The sequence below is a fragment of the Pyxicephalus adspersus genome, chromosome 5, assembly GCF_032062135.1.
Source record: "Pyxicephalus adspersus chromosome 5, UCB_Pads_2.0, whole genome shotgun sequence".
NCBI lineage: Eukaryota > Metazoa > Chordata > Amphibia > Anura > Pyxicephalidae > Pyxicephalus > Pyxicephalus adspersus.
Window position 1 is genome coordinate 4,946,373 of NC_092862.1, and position 25,796 is coordinate 4,972,168.

At 42.0% G+C, this 25,796-nt stretch overlaps 1 protein-coding gene across 1 annotated transcript in view; it reads left to right on the top strand.

The window, feature by feature from the left end:
- The window catches only part of LOC140330462 (microtubule-actin cross-linking factor 1, isoforms 6/7-like), a gene marked incomplete at its 5' end in the record, with an annotated part of 41,449 nt that extends 19,331 nt beyond the window's left edge, over positions 1-22,118 (top strand). The window contains 9 exon segments of the mRNA XM_072410599.1: positions 131-242; positions 760-929; positions 3,660-3,822; positions 5,595-5,749; positions 5,869-5,943; positions 10,473-10,590; positions 12,230-12,420; positions 12,902-13,022; positions 15,591-22,118. Of these exon segments, the coding sequence (XP_072266700.1) occupies positions 131-242; positions 760-929; positions 3,660-3,822; positions 5,595-5,749; positions 5,869-5,943; positions 10,473-10,590; positions 12,230-12,420; positions 12,902-13,022; positions 15,591-15,616 (1,131 nt within the window). The 3' untranslated portion in view covers positions 15,617-22,118.
- Positions 22,119-25,796: the final 3,678 nt, after the last annotated feature.

Here is a 25,796-nt window from a genome sequence, read left to right on the forward strand (position 1 = left end):
AGAACCATCTAACCTACATATCATATCAGAAAACAACTGTCCACCATACATCTCACATCATAGGACAACCATCCATCCCATTGGTTATGTAATCAATAAAAGTGATATTTCTCCTCCTTACTTATTCCAGGTGTTTATGGAGGAGCTAAGCCTGAAGGAGCCTGAGGTGGAGAAAGTCACCAAAAATTGCAAGCGTAAAGTGACTGATACACGAGTGACAAATACACGCAAGACCATTACCAGTGAGAGACCTGGCCATTTATACTATCGTAGCGCACATTCTTGTATAGTGGTTTTACTATGGGGATGGAATAGTAATGGTTGAATGCAGAGACTCAGCAGGATGTGGTCCTGCATGTTGTGCCACTTAAGCAAAGCTCCACCAAGGCTGGCATACAGGTAACAAGAGTCTGTAGTGGCCCACGGCGTCTGTAATGTTGATGTAAGTGAATGGCAGGTGTGCTAAAGGTGTGCTCTTCAACAATGATATGAAGAAAATCAAATAATATAAATTGATGGAAAGCCTTGGTGGAGTTTTTTGGATTGTAGTCTGGTCTGCCAATTGCATATTTCTTTCTGAAAGTAGTAGACTCCTTTAAATGAAAATTCCACTTGTCGTCAGAGTATTTTCCAGCTTGTTCTTCAAACCCTGTTGCAGGATAGTTGGCCTGTTACTTTTACGGTCTTGACGATTTTGATCCACATTTGTCACTTAGTCCTGCCAGAGAGTTCCGATGTAAATACTGTTTGTTGTTTCAGAAAGACAAAACTCGGTGAAATCATCCCAGACTGGCCCCTCCATTCCACTCCTGGACCTCGCCCCGAAAACTCCACACATGGCACAACTCCTTAACCGCTGGCAGCAGCTCTGGCTCCTGGCCTTGGACCGCCAATGCCGCCTTCAGAATGCCCAACAGCGGCTCCACGAGGTGAGTGAGTCCAATGTCTGCAGGGTGATAATGACTCTGTAATGGCTGAGCTGCAGTTTGGTTGTTTTTGAGGTTCAAACTGTTTTACCAACAGAAACAGAAGTGAAAGTGAAAACATTGCAATTGGAATTTAACAAATGATTTTAGGGTTGTAAATTTAGCCAGGACTTTTCCTTCCAGTTCTGGACAGCCAAGGAAGAATTAGGGCATCCATCAGAGTTTTATTGCTTACTGTATCCTTACTGGGGAGAATTAACATCTTAATTTGAACTGGTGGCAGTTGTAATTAAGATAGATAGTCAAAGAACATCCATGGAACAAGAAAGGAGGAGAAACCTTCAAATAGGGACATCTGTTTTTCTTGAGTGTGAATGAAGGGCTGCCAACCAAAACAATTCTCGACACTATATAACAATAATATACGAAGTCTGTGTATATAACAAGGAGATGTGTATCTCTATCACAAAGCAGTGAGATAATTATAATCTCTTGCCATTAACGTGTAAACTTCTCCCAACATGCAGGACAACCGCCGGCACTGCCGTGTTGTTTGTTGTCACTCACCGTTTAATAGCGTTGTGTTTCCCCTCATGTGCTGAAATCATGAGAAGTATAAAAGTTGATCAACAAGTCAATTGAAAATTTTTGATAAATTTCACATTAGAACAAAAACACTGCCACAAGGAAATTTGTGCTGACTTTCTGCAGCAACTTAAGGTGGAGCCGAACCTTTTTCATAAAGTCATCACTTGGTGCCGAAACCTGGATCTTCCAGTATGATCCTGAAACCAAACCACAGTCACTGGAAACACCTTCATCACCAAGAACCAAAAAAGTCCAAAGTCACAGCCATGCTCATCGTGTTTTGTGACATGAAGGCGCCATTTTGGCAGAAGGGGTTCCAGAAGGCACCACAGTGACCCAACATTATTATAAGGAAGACAAAGCTGAGAGAAAGAGTCAGGAAAAGACGGCAGAAATGTGGGAAATGGTTTCATTCTTCATCCTTCTCACACAGCACTTTCTGTGACCTACAAACACATTACTACGCTGGAACGTCCTCCATATTCACCAGATTTGGCACCTTGGCACTTTTTTGTAAATAGAAATCCGAAAGGAACACATTTTGAGTCAATGGATGCAGGAAAGAAAATACATCACAAACTTATCTGCTCCACACCTTCCACCAGTGGAAAATAAGACGGCATCAGTGCTTCATTGTACATAGAAGGAACATTGAAGGGGACAAACATTAGAATTGTCATAGAAATACATAATATATAGTTATCAGTCTTGTTTTTTTATAGACAGACCTCATATGTTATATTGCAGTGGTCTTATGATGGTTGAAAGCAGGATCAATGTTTTCTGCATTTTTTCCATGCAAAGGGCTGACCTATCCCTACTGATTTAGACCTATACTTCTCCAATTATCAATGCCCATGCTGCCTGCTGATTGAAGAATTCTTCCCATGATGATGATAGGGTTTTTGGATCACTGCTTAAAAAAAGTCTGCACCATGCTGGCAGGGACAGACTTTTCTGCTCATGCTTTGGTTGTTTTCCAAATAAAAAGAACCATAGAAATTGGTATTCTGGGGTTTTGCACAGCATTAATGAAATAGCTGCACATTCACAACATTGCTACCACTAGAATACAGTGCAACAAATACAATAATAGGGTGATATAGAGGAATGTATGACAATGTTTGATAGGTACTTACAGTCTACCAGACAAATACAGATGTGAACCTACCTGCTAAGTTCTCTCATTTATGGCCAGGCAGATCCTCTACAGTGATGCATTGTTTATCTATGAATTTATTAAGCTTTCATGTGAATGTTTAGAGGTTATATGAGTGTCTGGAGAGAAAACATTCCACAGCAGGGAGGAATAATGGACAAACCCTGAATGAGAAGAGGTGACAAGGGAGGAGAAGAGAAGTATTTCCTGCAAAGCTGTTTTACAGAGAGGATTTTTCCAGAGCAGAGGATTTCATATACTAAGGATAATAATTTAAAGTGGACCTGTCACTAATATTTGAAATATATTTATAATTTCATCGGTTTCCCCAGTTAGTAGTATCTGTGCTTAGTGTTTCTATCTAAAGTGAAAAAAACAGAAAAGCAGCTCAATACATATTTGCAGTAGCAAATAGCAAGACAAATATAACATCTAGCAATAGAGTGCAACAGGTTTGGTAGGGGGAATAGGGACAGAAGAGACCAAATAGAAAATACTATGTACATAACTTTTTAAAGAGGACCTGTGTGTGTCCAAAAGACAAGCAGACAGCTATCCTGGTAGAGGCAAGGCTTTGCCTTCTCATGTCAGAGCTGCCCTACTTATGGCTGGTAATTTAATTATTGGTGGGGTAATAATAGAGGCGGAGGAAGCACAGATTAATAATATGAATGAAACAGAAGCAGGGAGATCCTTGCTCTGCAAGTCTTTATGTACAGCTTCCTCTACAGCAAGGAGAACAATGAGCAGCACAGTAAAGACGCCAACAAATCTTACTCCAAAGTGAAGGCAGTGATGGATAAAGGATATCCTCCAGGGTAAAGTAAAGGAGGTAATGTGCAAATTTAGAAGAATACATTGTTATTGGGGGCTGTGAAAGGATTGAGTGAAATTTACATTGGGTTATAATAATGGGAAATTCTAGAACACATTTCCTGTGATCTATCACAAATTCATTGTACTCTCCATTCCCTCTGGTCCTCCAGCTTCAGGAATTTGCACATTTTGACTTTGCGGAGTGGAGGAAGAGATACATGCAGTGGATTGGTCAGATGAAATCACGGATTCTGGATGTTTTCCGAGGAATAGACCGAGACCAGGACGGACGTATCAGTCAGCGGGAGTTCATGGACAGCGTGCTCTCCTCCCGTGAGTGACCAGACGGCCGTCTCTTGTATGATATTATTATTATTATTAAACAGGATTTATATAGCGCCAACATATTACGCAGCGCTGTACATTAAATAGGGATTGCAAATGACAGACTAATACAGACAGTGATACAGATATGGTCCAATACCAGATCTTAATCAGTTGTGGTAGTAAGCTGCAGGTCTGAAATTTACCAGCATGCTGGGCATAAAGAGTTGCTACCGGGTAGTTTACAACTAATACATAATATATATGGGAATATTTTCACTGGTTTACAATTATCAGCAATGTTATCACCCTGCCTTATATTGGCCATTAAGGTGACTGATGGACCAAAGGAAGGAGCCTGCACTGCTGATTATTGTGATTTATTATTATTGCGGTTTTACGGATTATACATCATTACTACCACCATTACCAGCACAAGTCTACAAGTCCCAGAATAGTAGTTTGTCCGGCTCCACTGATTCTTGTGTGTACGTCCAAACCTCTGTGTCATCCTGACACTTGCAGTTCTTCTGACAATTTTCCCCTTATCATTGTATATGTGTAGAATAGTAAGCTTTGATTTTCCCATTTGAATGTTTCATAGGATTGACATAAATTGATTGTGAATGTAATCAACCAAACACAATCAATATCAAGTATAGAAGCAAAAGAACCTCTATTGGTCAAATTGGAAAAGTTCCTTTTAATTTTTTTTTGAGGGCCACGATTTAGACTATGTGGTCATATTAAAAGAGGACCTGTGTATATCCAAAAGACAAGCGGACAGCTATCTTGGTAGAGGCAGGGCTTTGCCTTCTCATGTTAGAGCTACCCTCCTTATGGCTGGTAATCTAATTTTTGGTGGGGTAATAATAGAGGCGGAGGAAGCACAGATTAAGAATATGAATGAAGCAGAAGCAGGGAGATCCTTACTCTGCAAGTCTTTAGGTACAGCTTCCTCTCCAGCAAGGAGAACAATGAGCAGCACAGTAAAGACGCCAAGAAATCTTACTCCAAAGTGAAGGCAGTGATGGATATAGGATATCCTCCAGGATAAAGTAAAGGAGGTTCTTCCCTGCTCTTTTGTGTTGTTGGATCTATTGTGATGATATAATCAAATGATTATCAATAGATCTATATTCATATAGGACAAGTTTATTGTATTGAACTTTAATTGAAATAAAGTTTTTTTGTGTTGGTCAGCTTACAGGTGCTGCAGGCTTTAGAAGTCAATGCAGCCATGTTCAGCCATAACAGATAGTTTTGGTGATCTGATAGGAGAGATGTTACCTAAATATTAATCTTTCCTCCGACCAACCAGCACCAGGACCACTTTTGTCATTCCCCTTCCAAACCTTATAAGGAATGGTCGTGCGACCAGAACCTACTTGCTTAAAGCAATAGCAAAGTCAGAAAGAATATAGACGGTGCCATAATATCATACACAACATTTAGGGTTCCTGTAGACAGGTGCTGTTGTGAATTCCTTGCATTGAAATGCAATGCTGCCCAATCTGGAGCAGGAAGTATCTAAACCAGTGCTTCTCAACCAGGGTTCCTCCACAGGTTGCTCAGGTCAGACTAAATGACACCAATCATCTATTTGGCTATCTGTAAGGGTCACATTCTGGTATTGGGTAGAATTTGTGTTCTATCATGGCACTGGATGATTGGTTGTGGTAATGCAGACAGTTCCTATTTAGCCTATGTGGAAATCTTGGTTTTGGAATATCGGTGGTTCCAATATGTTGGAATGTTACTAATGAATTTTATCCTCCCAGGATTTCCCACCAATTCCCTGGAGATGACGGCAGTGGCAAACATATTTGACATAAATGGAGACGGATTCATTGACTATTATGAGTTTGTGAGTGCGCTGCACCCCAGCAGAGACCCCCTACGGAGGACCGCCGATGCAGACCACATTCAGGACGAGGTGAGGAATAAACTCCATCCCTGGTGGACGCACAATAATCTCAACATTTACCAAATTATTCAATTCAGATATTGTAAATGTATTATTCACAACTCACAGCCAATCTGTGCATCCTACAGGTGAATCGGCAAGTCGCTCAGTGTAACTGTGCCAAGCGCTTTCAGGTGGAACAGATCAGTGCCAACCGCTACCGAGTGAGTATCATTCACTGTCCTCCACCCATTACACCTTCCATAACTCCATAGAGCAGCCATAGAATTCATGCAATGCTCACAACTGAATAGGCATTGCATGTAGATTGCAGGACCAGTTGACACAATAATATTAGATCAATCACAGAATGAGTCTTTTGTGCTGATTTACAATTTGTTTCTTTTATATTTTCATCATTCCTTGGGTTCCAGATATGAGATTTCTGCTACAAAATTTCTCTATATTTTTGCCACCTTTCTCCATATTAAAAAACAAAAATCCAGCTGGATGGGAGAATTCCTTATTACTGGTACAGCAGGTGTACAGATCTCAAAACTGAGTGCAGGGATAGAGCGAACCCCTTGTAATAGGTATAGCAGGGGTAGAGACCCAGGAACTCAATGCAGAAATGGTGCAGGTCCTCAATGGCACAGTAGGGGGTTCAGACCCAGAAACTCAGTTCTGAGATGGTGGGAACCCCTCATTAAGGATACATCAGGGGCACAGACCAGGGAACTTAGCTTAGGGATGGTGAAGGCTCTCATAATGGGCATAGCAGGGGTGCAGACCTAGGATCTCAGCACAGAGAGAGTTAGCACCCCACTTAATGGGCAAACCAAAGGTGCAGACCCAGGAACTAAGTGTAGAGATGGTGGAGGCCCTCATAGTGGACACAGCTGGTATACGGACCCAGAAACTAAGCACAGGGTTGGTGAAGCCCCTTATAATGGGCACCAGGGGTGCAGACCAGGGAAGTTAGCACAGAGATGGTTGGAAACCCTCATAATAGGCAAACCAAAGGTGCAGACCCAGGAACTAAGTGTAGAGATGGTGGAGGCCCTCATAGTGGACACTGCAGGTATACGGACCCAGAAACTAAGCACAGGGTTGGTGAAGCCCCTTATAATGGGCACCAGGGGTGCAGACCAGGGAAGATAGCACAGAGATGGTTGGAAACCCTCATAATAGGCAAACCAAAGGTGCAGACCCAGGAACTAAGTGTAGAGATGGTGGAGGCCCTCATAGTGGACACCGCTGGTATACGGACCCAGAAACTAAGCACAGGGTTGGTGAAGCCCCTTATAATGGGCACCAGGGGTGCAGACCAGAGTACTCAGCACAGAAATGGTTGGAACTCTCATAATGGGCAAAGCAGAGGTCCAGAATCAGGAACTAAATGCAGAGATGGCAGCAAAATGGCACAACAGTTGTACAGACCCAAAAAAGCTCAGTTCTTGGATGGTGGTAACCCCTATTATAATTGGCACAGCAGGTGTACAGACCCAGGAACTTAGCAAAGATATGGTGGAGGCCATATAATGGGCACAGACCCAGGAACTTAGCAAAGACATGGTGGAAGTCCTCATAATGGAGAATATGATCCCAAAGATTTAGGAACTTGAGACAAAGTTAAGACTTTTAGTGTCCCTTTGGACCTCCTGTCCTGGAGACCCAGCAAGAAGAAAAGAGACCTCTCCAAAGTGAGAGGGATGCTAGAACTCCTCATACCTCCAAGCATGACAGATCTTACATTTCTCATTGACAATGGTCACAGGGCTTCATTTATAAATTCTTTGCCTATCAATTCTGCCGTTTTTTAATTCTCATGCATTGTAATCCCCATGCAGTTCATATTAAAACTATTCATTCTGCAACCTAGTGGACAATTATTAAAAAGCAAGCCACTATAGTAATGCATCCAAATAAAAAAACGTTGAATCTCAGCCGAGTTGACAGGCAAATAATTTATAAATACATCAGTAAAACCTTGATAGATCTTCTAGTCCTTCTAGTTCTAGTCTAATGTTCCAAGAAAAAATTTCCTACGTACATATACTTTAAAGATGGCATGGTGGTTATACATCATTGGCTTGCTTCCTCCTCTCTTTCTTACCGTCTCTTCTCTGATTTTCATTCTTTTTTCTTCTCCATGTTACTCGTCACCACCCCAGGCCTTTGTCCCTCCACCTAAATATCCCCAATTTCATGTACATTCCCTTCCGTTCAGTTTGCTAGGATGGAGTTTTCCCCAAACCCGGAGTCTTTTTAAACCCCGTTCTCCCCATTGTCACCAAATATGATTCCCCTCCCAGTCCCAGCGTAATCTGTGTACCCCAATATATCCGTTGTCTGCCCTATGTATGAAAGAGAACCTCATTTACTTTTAGTAATTTACAATCTAAGGTAATTTTTTTCAAGTTTTGCTATTTTGCTGTTTCATTGGGTTGATTTACTAAAGGAGTGCAGGCTGTTCACGTAGCAAGGTAAATTATCAATCTGCTGACTTCACATATCCAATCATGTGCAAGCAAGAATCATTTTTTTTATATTTTCTTGCATGTGATTGGACCTTGCAAATGCAAATTACACTTTTACCACCTTCATTAGTCAAAGTGAGCGATCCATTGCAGAGTTATAATTCACAGCCAAAACTCAACCCCATCGTCTATTTATATCAATTCTCTCATAAATGGGATCTTCATCTGTCCAAATTCCCCTGTAATAGGGATTTGTTCCTCCTTATGATAGGGATGTTCCTGTGTCTGCAATCTCATAAAATAGGGATCAATTTTTGCATCCCCCTATAATAGGTTTCCCCTGTGTCTGTATCCTCCTGTCATAGGGGTCTCTATATACCTGTATGCCCCTATAATGGGTATATTCACAAGACCTTATCCTGTAACAGGGATCTTCCTGTTATGTCCCCTTGAGATCTCCATTTGTCTATATCCCCATTAATTAGGGATCTCCCAGTATCTACAACTCCGCATATTAGGGATCCTCCTTTTTAATGTACTAGAAATGTGCAACCATTATCTCAAGATTATTATATATCCCCATAGTAGGGATCTTCTTGTTTCCTCTATAATAGGGATCCCCTGTAATTGTTTTCCCCCATACAATTCATCCCTCTGTGCCTATATCCCAATATAGTAGGGACCACCCTGTGCCTATAATACTATACCTTGCAAAGCAGGGGCTTCTCTAAGTTTATATTCTTCTCTTCATGTCTATATTACCGGTAGTAGGGATCTCCCTGTGTCTGTATCCTTTCATGGAAGGTTCTTCCATATGATATATCCCCCATAGTAGGGATTTTCCTGATGTCTGTATCCCCATTAGTAACATTTTTATTTATTCTCACATATTAGGGATCTCCCTGTGTCTATATCTCTCCATAGTGAGGTTCTCTCTGCATCTAAATCTCTCAAAGTATTGATCTCCCCGCAAATATATTTGCCATAGTGGGGACTAAATCCCCATAGTATGGATTTCTATGTCCACACCCCACTAAATGTAAATTTTGGTGTGTTCATATATTCTTCCAATGTAGGGATTTCCCTATGTCTATATTTCCCAAAGTACAGATTTCCTTGTATCCTTCCCCCCAGGAAGGATTTCACTGTGTCAACATCCCCCCATAGTACTGATTTCCCTGTGTCTTTATTTCCCATAGTACGGATTTCCCTATTTCTAAACCCCCATAAATGTGAATTTTGGTGTGTTCATAAATTCTTCCATTGTAGAGATTTCCCTCTGTCTACACCGCTATAGTAAGGATTTCTCTGTGTCTACACCCCCATAGTAGGGATTTCCCTGTGTCTACAACCCCGTAGTAGGGATTTCTTTATGTTAATACCTCCCTGTGGTAGGGATTTCCTTGTGGATACATCCCCCTATAGTAGGGATTTTCTTGTGTCTTCTTCCCTTTTAGTAAGGATTTCTCTTATTCTTTACCCCCCTAATAGAGAATTTCCATGTATCTACAATCCCCCAACAGTAGGGATTTTTCTGTGTCTACACCCCCATAGTAGAGATTTATCTGTGTCTTCACCCCCTATAGTAGGGATTTCCCTGTGTCTATACTCTCATAGTAGGGATTTTTCTGTGTCTACACCCCCATAGTAGGGATTTACCTGTGTCTACACACCCGTAGTAGGGATTACTCTGTGTCTACACCCCCATAGTAGGGATTTCCCTGTGTTTACACCCCCAAAGTAGGGATTTCTTTGTGGTAATACCTCCCTGTGGTAGGGATTTTCTTGTGGATACATCCCCCTGTAGTAGGGATTTTTCTTGTGTCTTCTTCCCTTTTAGTAAGGATTTCTCTTATTCTATACCCCCCCCCCCCACCCTAATAGAGAATTTCCATGTATCTACACTCCCCCAACAGTAGGGATTTTTCTGTGTCTTCACCCCCTATGGTAGGGATTTCCCTGTGTCTTTACTCCCATAGTAGGGATTTCTCTATGTCTACACCCCCATAGTAGGGATTTACCTGTATTTACACCCCCGTAGTAGGGATTACTCTGTGTCTACACCCCCGTAGTAGGGATTTCCCCTTTCTCTATACTCTCGTAGTAGGGATTTCTTTGTGTTTACATCCCCGATAGTAGGGATCTCCCTGTGTCTATACATCCCCTGTCTCCACTAGTTGCACTTTCTCTGTAGTAGCTCCCTCTGGTGGACATTTTGTTCCTTGCCCCCCCTCTCCTCGCTGTGTCAGATTGTTAGTTTGTGTCTCTCTCAGTTTGGCGAGTCACAGCAGCTGCGCATGGTGCGGATCCTGCGGAGTACTCTGATGGTTCGGGTCGGAGGCGGCTGGATTGCGTTGGATGAGTTCCTGGTGAAGAATGATCCATGTAGAGGTGAGCCCCACTTCTGAGCCCCATAAACCGGTCGTTCCAGTTCTGTTGATTCAAATAACACTTTTCACCGTCAGTCGTGCGGAACAGAAATCTGCCTAAATCAATAACGGGTACCCTGCATCATAGCTGACACCGATCAGAGATAGACAGGAGAGGCGTAAAGTCTGCATATTTTCTGCAAATGCAATGAAAATGTAATATTTATACTATGACCCACAGGGAATGTTTAGGAGGGGAGGAAACCCTTCAAAAAATAAAAGGAACGCACAAAACAAACACACAAATGACACTCAAGGGTCAGGAATGTGATGGTGTCAATTCACCCCATATACTGCGTGAACCATCATTGCAGAATACAGCAGGTGGAGCTCACCAATACAACCATTAGACTTTGAGATTCAAAGAATCATGTGGGGTTGTAACTTCAATGTGTCCAATAATGGTATCCTAATCGTAATTCGTTGATGGTGGAGGGATAAAATGGGAATCCGGTAATAGTGGAGAAAAAAATGGGAATGGGGGGGAAAGTGGTGGGATAAATTAGAAATGGGGGATAGTGGAGGAATAAAATGGGAATGGGGGGATTGTGGAGGTAAATAATGAGAATGGGGGATATTGGAGGAAAAAATGGAGGTGGTGGGTTAGTGGAGGAAAAAATGGAAATGGGGGATAGTGGATAAATAAAATGGGAATGGGGGATAGTGGAGGAAAAAAATGGGAATGGCGGGGAAAGTGGTGAGATAAAATGGGAATGGGGGGATCAAGGAGGGAAAAAATGGGAATGGGGGATAGTGGAATGGATAAAATGGGGATGGGGGATAGTGAAGGGATAAAATGGGAATGGGGGATAGTGCAGGAAAAAAAATGGGAATGGAGGGATAGTGGAGGAAAAAATTTGAGTGGGGAATAGTGGAGGGGTTGAATAGGAATGGGATATTGGAGGAAAGAATGGAAATGGGGGAGGGTGGAGAAATATAATGGTCATGGGGGGGGGTTAGTGGAGGAAAAAAATAGGAATGGGGGTTTGTGGAGGAATAAAATGGGTATGGGGAGAGGGGAGATAGTGGAGGGATAAAAATGAAACGAGGTGATAGTGGAGAAATTAAATGGGAATGGCGGGGATCGTGGAGGAATAAAATGGGAATGGGGGGATAGTGGAGGAAAAAATAGAAATAGGGGGATAGTGTATAAATAAAATGGGAATGGGGGATCATGGAGGAATAAAATGGGAATGGAGGATAGTGGAGGAATAAAATGGGAATGGGGGGATAGTGAGGGAAAAAAATTGGCTTGGGGGGAAGGGAGAATTAAAATGGGAATGGGGGATGGTGGAAGAATAGAAACCTAATAAGGTTTAAGAACCCATTGACACCTATGCATGCACATCCTAATATGCCATCCATGTGGCATGAACTTGACATTAGTCCATTGATTTTATATTGGCCAATAAAAAAACATCTAAACCAACATTATATTTTAATTGTGGATTTTCAGTGCCCCATTGGGCAGATTCCCCCTTACTTTAGATTCCCTAGACATAAGACAAAGTCAATTCAGTTTTGCTGCTCTTGGATCTTTTGCTCTACATTCATTATTCATGCAATATGATCTAATAATCTTTATTGTTCTTATTTTCCAGTGAAAGGTCGGACTAACCTTAAAATCAATGAGAAGTACCTCTCCCCCGAATTCTCCCCTTCCTCCGGGAAGTGTTCAGGGACCCAGTCTGCATCGAAGGGGATGTCTCCCAGCCGGTCGAATTCCAGCCTGAGTCTGTACACCAGTGCCTCAGCCCCCAACAGTCCGCAGAGCAGAAAGGTGAGGACACAGGTAGGCATGGATGAGAGGAACAAAATTATTTTCTGAACCCCTTGTTCTGTAATGTTTACTTCAATATATTCCTCAATAGCCACAAAATCTATAAATCCAACTTATGTGCAAATGCCTTTGCAAACCCAGATATTTGCATGTAAAGAAACACCAGTATGCAGCACAGCTATAGGAGTGCCCAGCAGGTCCCCACTACAGGCTGCCTCCTAAACAAAAGGCTGAATATTGAAATTCAAAAAGATAATTGGGAAATATTTTAATATGATGGAATGAGTGAAGATATTATTGTAGGGATAGAAAAACTTCCCTTCCTTTTATTGGTTCTACATTCCTTCTTCTTTTTTTCCTTCTCTGAAACTAATGGAAATTATGAATTAGTATTTTGGAAGCCTGAATGCCTTGGGGCATTTAAAGATCAGGTTTGAATATCATTCATTGTGAATGTTCATTTATCTTACATCCGTGTTAAACTCTCCTCCAGGCTGTCCTTCGGAGGACTCGATCTGGAGACCGATGTCAAAGGTCAAGGTCATCCTTGATTACAGATGGGGCAGATTTAAAGTTCTCAGCAGCTGATGATGGCACTAATTCCACCTCAACAGGTCAGTAATGAACAGCTTTGTGTTAGAGGCCAGCACTGGAAGTATGGGGTATTTCCTAATAATATAAGTTAGAGGACACTATTACCAGCCAGGTGGTATCTCAACCTAGTTATCCTGCATTTCCTTAATTCTAGTCCTGCCATTGTCTAAATCCCCTACCTTTCTTGTATGCTGGTGATCCCATAGTCTATATACTTATCGTCCTTGTATAGGGCCATCTCATGGTCTATATCCCTCACCTTCCCGATATACAGGTCATCCCATGCGCTAAACTATATCACTACCTTTCTGGTATCCTCATCATTGTATGGTCTATATCCCTCACCTTCCCTGTATACAGGCCATCTCATGGTCTATATCCCTCACTGTTTTTTATATGCTGACCACCCCATATTCTATACACCTACTATCCATGTATAGGGTCATCTCATGGTCTTTATCTCTCAACTTCCCCATGTACTAGTCATCCCATGGCATATATTTCTACCTTTTCTGTATTCTGATCATTCTTTTGCTTATATCCCTCACCTTCCCTGTATGGGGTTATCCCATGGTCTATACTGTACCCCTACCTTTCTGATATCCCTATCATTCAATGGTCTATATCTCTCACCTTGCTTGTATATGGGTCATCTCACAGTCTATATCTCTCAACTTCCCCGTATATTAGTCACTCCATTCTCTATATCCCAACCTTCACTGTATACTGGTTATGCTATGGTCTATATCCCTCACATTTCTTGTATGCTGATCATCCAATAGTCTATATTCCTACCTTCTGTGCACGGGCCATGTCATGGTCTATATCTCTAACCTTCCCTGTATAATTGCCTCACCTCCCCCATGTGCTAGTCATCCATACCTTTCCAGTATCCTGGTCATGCCATGGTCTTTCCCATATACCGGCCATTCCATGGTCTATATCCCAACCTTCACTGTATACTGGTTATCATATGGTCTACTTCCCTTAACAATTTTTTGTATTCTGGTCATCCCACAGCTTACCTTTCCGGTATAGGTGTTATCTTATGGTCTATATTCTTCATCTTATCCATATACTAGTCATTCCATGGCCTTTCTTTCTATCCACCATATATACTGGTCATCCCATGTCCATATGTCCTATGTCCATCTATATCCATCACCTGTATAGGGGTTGTGTCATAATATATATGTCATAATCCCTACTACCCTGTATAGTGGTCATTTAATGGTCTTTATAGCTACTTATCTATGTAGTTGTAATGCCATGATTTATATTCCTGCCCTCCTTCCATATAGGTCATCCCATGGTCTATATCCCTACTTCCATAATTATTGGTCATCCCATGGTCTGTATTTCTCTTGGCCTGTAAATGATCATCCCATTGTTTATTTTCATCCTTACTTGTATATGGTCATCCCATGGTCTATATTCCTCCTTACTTGTATATGGTCATCCCATGGTCTATATTTACTTGTATATGGTCATCCCATGGTCTATATTCCTCCTTACTTGTATATGGTCATCCCATGGTCTATATTCCTCCTTACTTGTATATGGTCATCCTATTGCCTATATTCTTCCACTTGTACAGTATATGAACATCCGATTGTCTATATTACACCTTACTTGCATATGGCCATTCCATTGTCTATATTCCTCCGTACTTGTATATGGCCATTCCATTGTCTATATTCCTCCTTACTTGTATATGGTCATCCCATGATCTATATTCCTCTTTACTTCTATATGGTCATCGCATTGTCTATATTCCTCCTTACTTCCATATGGTCATCCCATGATCTATATTCCTCCTTACTTGTATATGGTCATCCCATGGTCTATATTCCTCCTTACTTGTATATGGTTATCCCATTGCCTATATTCTTCCACTTGTACAGTATATGAACATCCCATTGTCTATATTACGCCTTACTTGCATATGACCATTCCCATGTCTATATTCCTCCGTACTTGTATATGGTCATCCCATGGTCTATATTCCTCCTTACTTGCATATGGTCATCCCATTATTCCTCTTTACTTGTATATAGTCATCCCATTGTCTATATTCCTCTTTACTTCTATATGGTCATCACATTGTCTACATTCCTCCTTACTTGTATATGGTCATCCCATGGTCTATATTCCTGTTTACTTGTATATGGTCATCCCATTGCCTATATTCTTCCATTTGTACAGTATATGAACATCCCAAGGTCTATATTCCTCCTTACTTGCATATGGCCATTCCATTGTCTATATTCCTCCTTACTTGCATATGGTCATCCCAAGGTCTATATTCCTCTTTCCCTATATACGGTAGCAATACCATATTTTAAATCCATATTTCAAAGTTTCCAAAACCCCTAAGTATTCAGTACACCAAATCCTCTTCTCTCTGAAATCCTAAAACCTGGCCTAAACCCTAACAAAATGCAATAGCTGCACCCCAGTAGGATTTGGTAAATTGGTTGAATTTGTGGAGGACTGAATAATTTTGCAAGTGGCCATTAAATTTATAGCATATTATACATATTATATATATATTTTATCAAACCTTGGCCTCTCATCTTCTATTCCAGATAAAACGGACACCCCTCCGACATGACCCCTGCAGGAAGCTCATCGTACTTCAGATCTGCCGAATAGGAATCATTGGGCTGGCCCATAGCATGGCAGATAATGCTTCTGATGGCTGCTTGTCGGGAGGTCTCTGGTATGGAGGCGGCCATGACACTCTGAGACTTGGGGGCTCCAGAGGATCAGACTTGTTGTGTCCCTCCTTGGAGGACAATGAGATTGGAGGTCACCACTGAGTGACATACCGAATGAGTGTGTTGTGTGTGACTGTGAGGTGACATCACTCAGCTCAAAGACCAACATTTTCTGATATTCTTCCAGGAGATCCTAGCTTCCCATCCCGCCAATTCAATCCTAGTGCTCAATGGTGCTCAATGGTGCTCAATGGTGCGGGGGAGAATTATATTTCAGATGTCATTCAGCCGAAGGGCGCATCGTATTGCACCACGACTGAGAAATCTGCACTCTTGTAAAGTAATAATAATGGCCCGTATTTATGAACCTATTTAAAAGCAGAGTATTAGATTGAGACAATAAATTCAAAACGTTAAAGTTTATTCATGAAAAATTTTTATTGCAATACTTCTCGCATTTACTACATTTAGATCCATAGTGCCAAATAATGATAAATCCTTTGTAACCCTTTACTTCTGATCAGAAAACTTGCAGCTGAAAGTTGCAAAAGTTAGAATTTATGCTCAACAAGTTGTTATAAAAATCTCCACAGCTGCAGTACCCAAGGAACCCTATTTTTAGTACCTGGTCCTCTCTTATCATCAGGACACAGATATCTGTTTTCCATATGGATAGACCCCATCTTTGGTCCACGAAGACCTCTATCCGTGGTATGCAGAGACCCCATTCATAGTAAACAGAGCACTCTTTCAATACACAGAGACCCCATTCCAGGTATGCAGATTCATATCATTGGCACACAAAGACCCCCTATCCTTGATATGCAGAAACTCCACACATAGTACAGAGATCTGATTCTTGGTATGCAGGCATCCTCACAACACAGATACCCTGTTCTCAGTGTGCATTAGACCCCAACCTCATTGGTTGGAGACCCTATTCTCAATGCCTTCAAACCCCATCCTTGGCATGAAGAGACCCCATTTTCAAAATGCTGATACCTTATCTTAGTACACAAAGACCCCCCTTTTTTGGAGATTTTAAAGCACTCCTCCTTTGCACAATTTGGCAGGGACAAACTTTTTATACTCAGGCTGTGGCTGCTTTCTGAAGAAAGAAATCTTGCACCCCTTTCAATTTTTTGCCCCTGGAATGCATTTAGTTGATTTAAACCCAAAGTTCAGTTGGGCTTTAAGTTTTACTTTAAGTTTCCATGTTATGTCAGAGCTGATGGAATCTTATCACTGGGTCAGTGAGTGCACATAAGGGAGGCTATCGGGGTGTAGAATGAACTGAAGAGACCACTTGGAAGAAAGAAGAAACATATGAGAGAGGATGAGGGAAGCATACAGGGGGATCAGAATTAATGAGAAATGGAGGAAAGAGCAAAAATAAAAGTTGAGCAGAGAACAAGGATGGGGAAAAGGGGATGGTGGTAAGAGAAGCCAAGGAGGTGAGTTGGAGAAGTATAGGCAACCAAGGCCAGCAAAATAAGTAGAGACTGGGGAGTGCAGACACCTAAGATAGTCTGCACCTTGGGACAGAGGTCAGCTGTGGGGTACGGGGTGCAGGAATTAGGTGTTTATGGAGAAATGATTTGCAAAGACCCCTAAAAATGGAATAGGTATGTGTAAAATGGAAATACGGAATGTAATATGAAGCGCTATATGGGCAGTAAGCAATGCCATTTCCTGTTCACACCAGAGAGTTTTAGCAACAATATATATTTACATAGATATATAAGCTGCTCAACCAATTTTTCTGGAAAATGGCATTTACTGCAAATGAGAATAATGTGAGACAGAACACAGGAAGTGATAAGATAAAGATGACCTTGGTTATCTTATGGGGTCCAGAAGTGTTCTTGGTTAACTTATTGGGTCCAGAGATGGAGCTGACCTCCCAGTAGCCTCTTGGTGGCCATCACCAACATATGGCCCAGCATCACCTAGATGTCCATTTCAGGAATAAATCTTCCAATACTGATACCCAGTTGTCACAATTAGAAGAATATTAAACCTGAAATGGTTCTCTGTGTATTAGAATCTCATGGCAAATATACAACACCATGGGCTCTTTTCTCCAAGGGTCCTCCGTAATGATGATGGGGGACTGAGAATAGCCACCTCCTACAATGTCATCGAAAGGATTTGGGTCCCTTACAAAAAATGTATATAAAAAATGTTAAACTATCTTTTCCAAATGTATATGCAGCTGTGACCATAGATTAGGGGTTCTGGATGTTCCCAGGTACATGGGGACCCATCACTCCTTCATCATGCACCTCCCCTCTGGGCCCATAATTTTTAGGAAAGCCTGGAGTCCATCATTGCTAGGCTCGGGTAATCCCTCCAAATTGCTCTTCTGATATTTATTGTCTTTTGTGTTAGTATTAGCATAGACTTTGGGGTTATTAGCCTAATGTGCTGGTACAAAAGGGATATTGGGGTCTTTTAGTCAGATCGGGATGTTTTCGGGCCAATTTGGGTACACTTTAGAGATGAAAGGATCGGGGTACATAGATACAGCACAGGAAGAATTCAGAATAAATACAGAGAGATATTGAGGTATAATAGAGACACAGAGGAAAGGGTTTAATAATGAGGAAGAATGGGATTTGGGATACAAATGAAAGAGAGGATTAGGGTTCAGTACAGAGACAGAGGGGGATTGGATGGTAGCAGGGGAATAGATAAGGGACAAGATGATTGGGGTACATAATAGTGGGATATAGGGGGATTTCGGTACATAAGAGGTGCAGAGGGGATTGAGGTAAAGTAGAAAGACAGATAAGGGATTGGATGGTAACAAGGGAATTGATAAGGGACTGACGTACAATAGGGGTTGAATAAAAAGAGGGTTTTAGGGTACACAGCAGTGCAATAAAGGGGGGCTTTTGGGTGCAGGGGGTAGGGGTATAGTAGAAAAAGTAAAGAAAATTTGGGTCAAATAAAGAGACAGAAGGATAATTGGATTGTTACAGAGTAATAGATTGGGGATTTTGATACAATAGAGGGCAGAAGAATTCTTTGGAACAAAAGAAGACCAGAAGGTATAGAGGTACAGAGAGAGATTGGGGTACACAATATAAAGAAAGCGGGGGATTGGTCTATGATAGAGGCACAGAACTTGAATAAAGAGACAGAGGACATTGGGGTACACAATAGTGGGATATAGGGGGATTGGGGTACATTAGAGGTGCGGAGGAAGAATTGTATTGAAACAGAGTAATGGATGGGGGATTGAGGTACAATAGAGCGGCAGAAGAGGAGTGGGGTACAAAGGAAGGCCAGAGGGCATAGAGCTACCGAGAGGGATTGGGGTACAACAGAGGTACAGAGGTGGATTGGGGTACAATAGAGGTATAGAAGGAGATTGGGGTACAACAGAGGTGCAGAAGAGGATTTGGGTACAATAGAAGTAGAGGGGGATTGGGGTATAATAGAGGTGCAGAAGAGGATTTGGGTGCAATCAAGCGGCAGCAGAGGACCAGGTACAAAAGAAGACCAGAGGACATTGAGGTACAGAGGGAGATTGGGGTAAATCAGAGGTACAGAAGAGTATTGGGGTACAATATTTGGAATTTTAGTACAAATAAATACAAAGGATAACTGGACCCAACATAAGGGCCATCTAAGTTTTTGTATATCTGATCCAGTTTGTATATTAGGTCCATTGTGAGTCACTTTCCAACTCTCATGCCCGGTTTTGGTATTGGTGATGGAACAATAAGTCAAAAAAATAAGGCGAGTCTTTACCACCCATTCCTTAATAAACCTTAGCACTGTGGTACATTAGGAGCTGATTGATGTCACCTGATGGATGGGAAGTGTTGTGTACTTTGTGTGCGTTGGACAGTTTGTGTCTTGGTGCTCCCAGCCGGTGTGATCTGCACATTGTGGAGTTTTATCCACACGAAGAAGACGAGCGGCTGCTGTCCAGAGATCCATAGAGTTCAATGTCGGTGCTGTGTGATGAGATTAGATCGTAGTGTTAGTGAGGTCATTGTATGGAGTGATAATAATCTGCACCCCAGAATATGGATTGGGGAATGAGAAGACAAATCTATGTGTATATGTGTGCTAGGGGTGCACAGTGTATTGTAAGTTACGTCTCATCACTGTTATAGTGGAAGTAATTCTAGATATCGATCCCCGTTTTGCCACCAATCAGATCTCAGGATCAGAATGGGTGGTCAGAATGACCTGATATGACACTCAGGGATTGGGGATGAAGCACATCGTATGGACGGCATCACAATCTGGCCACACACATATGGTGGAGCACCTTGCTCCAATGGCACCGCTTCTGGTCAGAGATTTGTTTTAAACTTGATGGCGTGCCCCTTATTACAGAGGAGCTGACCCAGCCAATGACATTTATCTCTTGGGAACCCCACATCTTTATAGTTGGGTTCCCAGCTGCACCCACACGTGCATCCATTGTGGTCATGCTCTCCCTGGTGGAGTTTTCTATACCAACCACGCTGAGGTCCATCGCCTTTTAAAGTGATACACCCATATTTACCACCTCCGGCCCCCTTTAGGGCACGATATTCCAGCATTTTAGAAAGGCTGGAGGTTACATCACCAATTTGTTACCTCTGTCGCTCGGAGATTTGAGTTCCCAGCTCCACCCAACGTCACCATTATCTGGAATTTCTGCTCCATTCTTCATTTCTATTATGGAGAATGCAACAGGAGTTCAGGCAGCTGTCACTGCTGGACGCAATCTGGTAAAAAATATATATTTGTAAAATGAAAGCTTCATTGATATCGCCATATTGAGACCGGGTTTTTTTTTTATACATGTGCATATATTTGCTGGAATGCTGATCTTTATTCCTGGGTGATATTTTGTCACCGGCCAATCAGGATAAAATATTCTTCCGTCTGTATATTACCGATTGTAGCACACTAGCTAAGAGCATGCGTGTACCTTACGCTGGTGATACAGTAAGTTATATTAGACTACCTATAGATGCCACCGGCTGTGTGGCCATCCTGGCGATTTTTTGGGGGGGTTTATGGGTCCCCATTGGGAACGCCGATATTTTTTATATTGTAAGTGGTGCTGTGATACCAGGGGGAAATTTACCCCTTGCAGTGCTGGATCAGCTCCTTACCCCAGAAAAAGAAAGAATTGGGGTATCCATGGCCCTGGAATACACTGGGGGAGCCTTAATAGTTTATTATTTGGGAGGTTCCCTATTCTAAGAAATCTTTGGTGATCCCAGGTATCCATTGCACATTTGTTCAGGGTGACAGAGGGAGCCATCTATAGACACCGGCACTTCCTAAGCATTTCTATATGCAGTCAACCCATCATATGATAAAGACCTGTTCTTCCTTCAGAAAAGTATATCCTGGGTGTCATCCCCATCCATGGTCTTTACTAATTTTTCACCCAATGGGGTGGACTATACGGCTGTTGCCCTCTCACCTTGCACACCTGGGGGATAGAAATGTCTAAATGAAGGTCAGAGCCCAGTGACAGGTTCTCTTTATGTCTTGGTACACAGGGCATTGAAGTATCTGTGTGGCTTCAGGCTAATGAAGTAACGAGGTGCGAGCTGGTGAGGGGTTAATAAAATGATTGGGCCTACTATATAAAAAAAAAGCCTGAGTTGTCCACATGGGGGCGTATTAGATCATCAGCAGAGGCAGTTATGTTCCTGTGCCGGGAAGGTGGTTGCTCCATCACATTATCCTTTTTGGAATGGCTCCAGTTTGGTGGCCGGACTGTCTAACAGTCAGCGCCTGATGGACCCTTTAATGACCCCCTGTAGGGGCCCATCGCATTTCCTGTATGCATTTCTATGGTGCTCAGATAAATATTGCACAGTGCGCAGAAGTGAGACTGAACAAATTTCTTCCTTTCCTATATATGTGTATAGAGGTGAACGAGGGCTGTACATTCACAATTATCGCTTTCTAAATCCCCCATCAGACTTGCAGCAATAAGCCCCACATCTTTTGGGTACTTAAAGCCTTCATCTTGTTTTATTCACCAGATATAGATTGTCAGCTCTGCTGCCCGAGTTTGCCTGCAGATTGCAATTTACCCAAAAGGGGGCGCTGTCCATGGCTGCAGGGAGCATTGCATAGGTCATGTTCACCCATCTGCTGCCCTCAGCAGGTCCCTGAGAACCCGCGACCCCTAGAACCGCTGAGTTATCCTCATCATTTCTCATTTATTATCGTTAGGGAAGGAGGGGAGAGCCCCAGCTTTATAAAACCCTCATGGACAGGCCTTCCAGGCCCCCAACTCTCCTGCACGCATCATACAACAACATGGGGCTGCTGGGGTGATATATCCATTGAATGTAGAACTTGTACTGTAACTAATCCTTGTACAAAGGCTAATCTGTATAATAAAGCTTTTCTATACCGCCAGCAATGTCTCCAATTTCCAATCATTTCTTATTTTTTGGTAAATGTTTTAAATTCTAACCAGATCCATTCCAGGTTTGCTGGATCACTCAGGTTCTCCCATAGTAGGCTATCCTCTCCAGTCCTGGAGAACTTTGATAAATCAGACGCAATGCACAAAGTAGAATAATAAAACAACATGGTAACTGTATGGAACTTTCCAAAGTTCGGAATCGGTGGTCAGTAGGAGAAAAACCAAATATCTGGAATGTCATATAATATGGAGTAGGGATGAGCGGGAATGCCTCTCACATTCTCGCCAAAATTTCCATGAACCTCTGATGGTTCCGCAAAATTTCGGCGAACTGATTTTGCGAAACCATCGGAAGATCGAGGAAATATAACAGGAGGATTTTTTTTAAATTTGAGCTCAACCGGTGAATTTACACCGGCCATTCGCTTACAATTTGGGTAAGCGAGAACGGCTGAATTTGCCACGAGATAGAGCTTTAAAAACTCGCTCACTCATCCCTAATATGGAGAAGTAATATTACCCTATCAGTGGTGACACTAGAAGGAATAATGCCTCATCCCCGGATTAAGTGGAGAATAGTACTCCATTGTTGGTGCCATTGAAAATCATGGTGCCCTACTGTTAGTACCAGTGGGAGCAATAGGGCCCCATCTTGTCAGTGGCAGGGCTAATGCCCTATTACTAGTGTCAGTGGGGAATAGTACCCCATTGTTGGTGCCATTGGAAAGAATAGTGCCCTATTGTTGGGGCACATGGGGTTAATAGAATAATTCCTCTTTCTTGGTGTCGAAAAAAAAATGAATAGAACTCCATTGTTGGTGCCATTGGAAAGAATGTTATCCTATTGTTGAGGCCCTTGGGTTAATACTGCCCCACCCTTGGTGTCAATAAGGTATAGTACCCCATTGATGGTGCCAAAAGAAAGAATGTTGTCCTGTTGGTGCCCATGGGGTAATGGTGCCCCATCTTTGAAGTCAGCAAGGTATAGTACTCCATCTTTCGTGCCATTGGAACAAATGGTGCCCTCTTTTGGTGCCAGTGGGGGTAATAGTGCCCCACACTTGGTGTCAGTGAGGTATTGTGCGCCATTGTTGGTGCCATTATAAAGAATGGTGCCCTACTGTTGGGGCAGGTGGGGGTAATAAAATAATGCCTTCTCCTTGTCAATAAAAGGAATAGTACCTCATCCTTGATGCCATGGAAAGAACAACGTCATATTTTTAGGACCAGTAGGTGCAATAGTGCTTCATACTTGGTGTCAGTGGGAGGACAAATGTTCCATTGTTGGAGTCATCAGAAGGAATGTTGCTCCATCCTTGGTGTGATTGGGAATAGTTCCCCATTCTTGGGGACTATGGAAGGAATATTGGTGTCAGTGGAAAGAACGGTACCCCCCAGGAGCAGTTAAAGGCAAGCTAAGGGCCCCATTCAACCCGTAGATCACAGTTTAGGCACCACTGGGTAATATTTTAATTTCCTTATATAATAAAGATCAATGCACACCAGTGGCTTCCAAATCCTCCCTATCCAGGCTCAGTACAGAGTCCTTGCTTTATGAGTAAGATGGGGCAGGACGTCTCTAATAATTAGAAATAGCCTATGGTGGTCAAACTATCGGACTGCAGAACTATCACAAACCTTTGTTAACCCCAGAGTGCTGACTGCGCTGCTTTGCACACATAGCTGAGGACACGGTGTGTATGATGGAGTCTGTCCTCAGGGAAGAGCTGTAATATACAGAAATCTCCTGACCTGGCTGATACTCTGATAACTGTGAGATAAGAGAGCAATGAAAGTGTGAGAAGATCCAGATGAGCAAACAAAGAAGGGGGGGATACAATAATAAAGCTACCATTAAACACAAATGTGATTTGTTCACTCTGAAGAAGAATAAAGAAAACTTGTCACATAAAGTGCAGAAGTAAAATTTCCTCTATAGGCATGTACAACCATCTCTGGCAGCTGGGGGGCACTACAGCCAAATTCCTGAGCTGCCCCCAGCTGTGCACCAACATCTGGTTGGTTCTATGTAAAATTAAAAGTGGAATACCTATCAATGGTAAAATTCGCAATCATTTAATCTCCTTGAACATGTACAAAAAGAAGTAGAGCTGAGGGATGAGATCTGAACATCCTCAGTGCTTCTCTACCAACCTCTGAGGATGAATTACTCCGCAGTGACTGCAGCTACAGAGAGCAGAGAGAATTTTTTTAAATCCACACATTGTTATGAATAATACTCGGAAATCTGAAGTTTTGTCACAGGTTCACTTTAAGATTTCCCTTAAAATCTACACCTTAAAGAAAAAATGTCTCCTAAAAAGAACCCTGATATGGGGGATTTTCTGCAAGGCACAATTAGTATTCAGAATTGGGTTTCCTTTTATAAGGTGGGATTGACATCTTTTTTTTTTTTTGCATGTGACCAGGCACCATTTATAGCAATGGCTAATCTTTGCAGAAATATTAACATGAGTGAAAAATGCATGTATGGGTGAATGCTCCCTGAAAGATTCAGGTTGTCTACCTGGCAAAGTAAATAAATGAAGTGCAAATGATTCTCCCAATATATCAGATCTGCTGACTGTTGTCACTGAGACAGGATGTGACGTTCTGGTGGCAATCACCAAAATTTTTCGGTTAACCGGAAGTGAGGAATCTCCTCCAGTGGGGACACTTGTTCTAATATCTTTGGGAGATTTATGTTGACTTCCAGTTGCATGTGCAGAAAAATAAAGGAACAATCCTGAATTGATTTAATTTTGTAGACTGCAATAAACTTATAAATATAAATATATAAAACACAACGATAATAAAAACCAACGATGACGCGTATGACAATTATCATAATGCAACATCCAATCAGTCGGAATGTCAGCCATTGGAGAAGTTTTCCCCTTTCTGGGTATTTTAATATTGTGAGCTGTGGGGCTCCTTCAGACTCTTGCTTGGGGACCCAAAGATCTGTGGAGCGGCCCCGATCAAGGGTGTAAGAGACCCCAGAGGCTGCGCTGATGTACAGAGATATCAGTAGCTTCATCTCATCAGTGTGGGAATGGCTGAGGCTTCATACACTTCCAGCAAAAACAAACAGCAAACAAACCCCTGGGCAAAAAAAAAAATAATTAACATTCCTTTATACAAAATATAGTACAGGCAGATAGGGTCAGGTCATCTAAGTGGTGTAGCAGATGGAGAATATCATTGCTGGTCATTATAGTGACCACCATTGGGCAGATTGCAGCACTTTCTGTCCCGGGGACACCAGGACAAGAAATCAAGGAAGCTGTATTTGACTTTTCTCTATGGTACTAGAAAAAATGTGTGTCCCAAATGGAGAGATTTCACGTCACTTACTCTAGAAAATAATATTTGGTTCATTTGGCTCATAAATTGTGTAATTTGACTGAAGGGAAAATATGATTGCATTGCCTTTTTCCCCATTTTTGTATCATATATTCAATAAACTTTCCTGAAAATGTATTGTGCTCTTTTGACTTCAGAATTTGGCTAGATTCTAATGGGAATGGTGGTAGATTGGTTTACTATCAATATAAGTACCACCCCCGCACACCAAGCCACACCCCCTTAGAGTGGTGAGTGTGGCTGGCTGTCCATCTGCATCACCCTGCATGGTTTTCACCATCACATGTGTCCCCATTAGATGA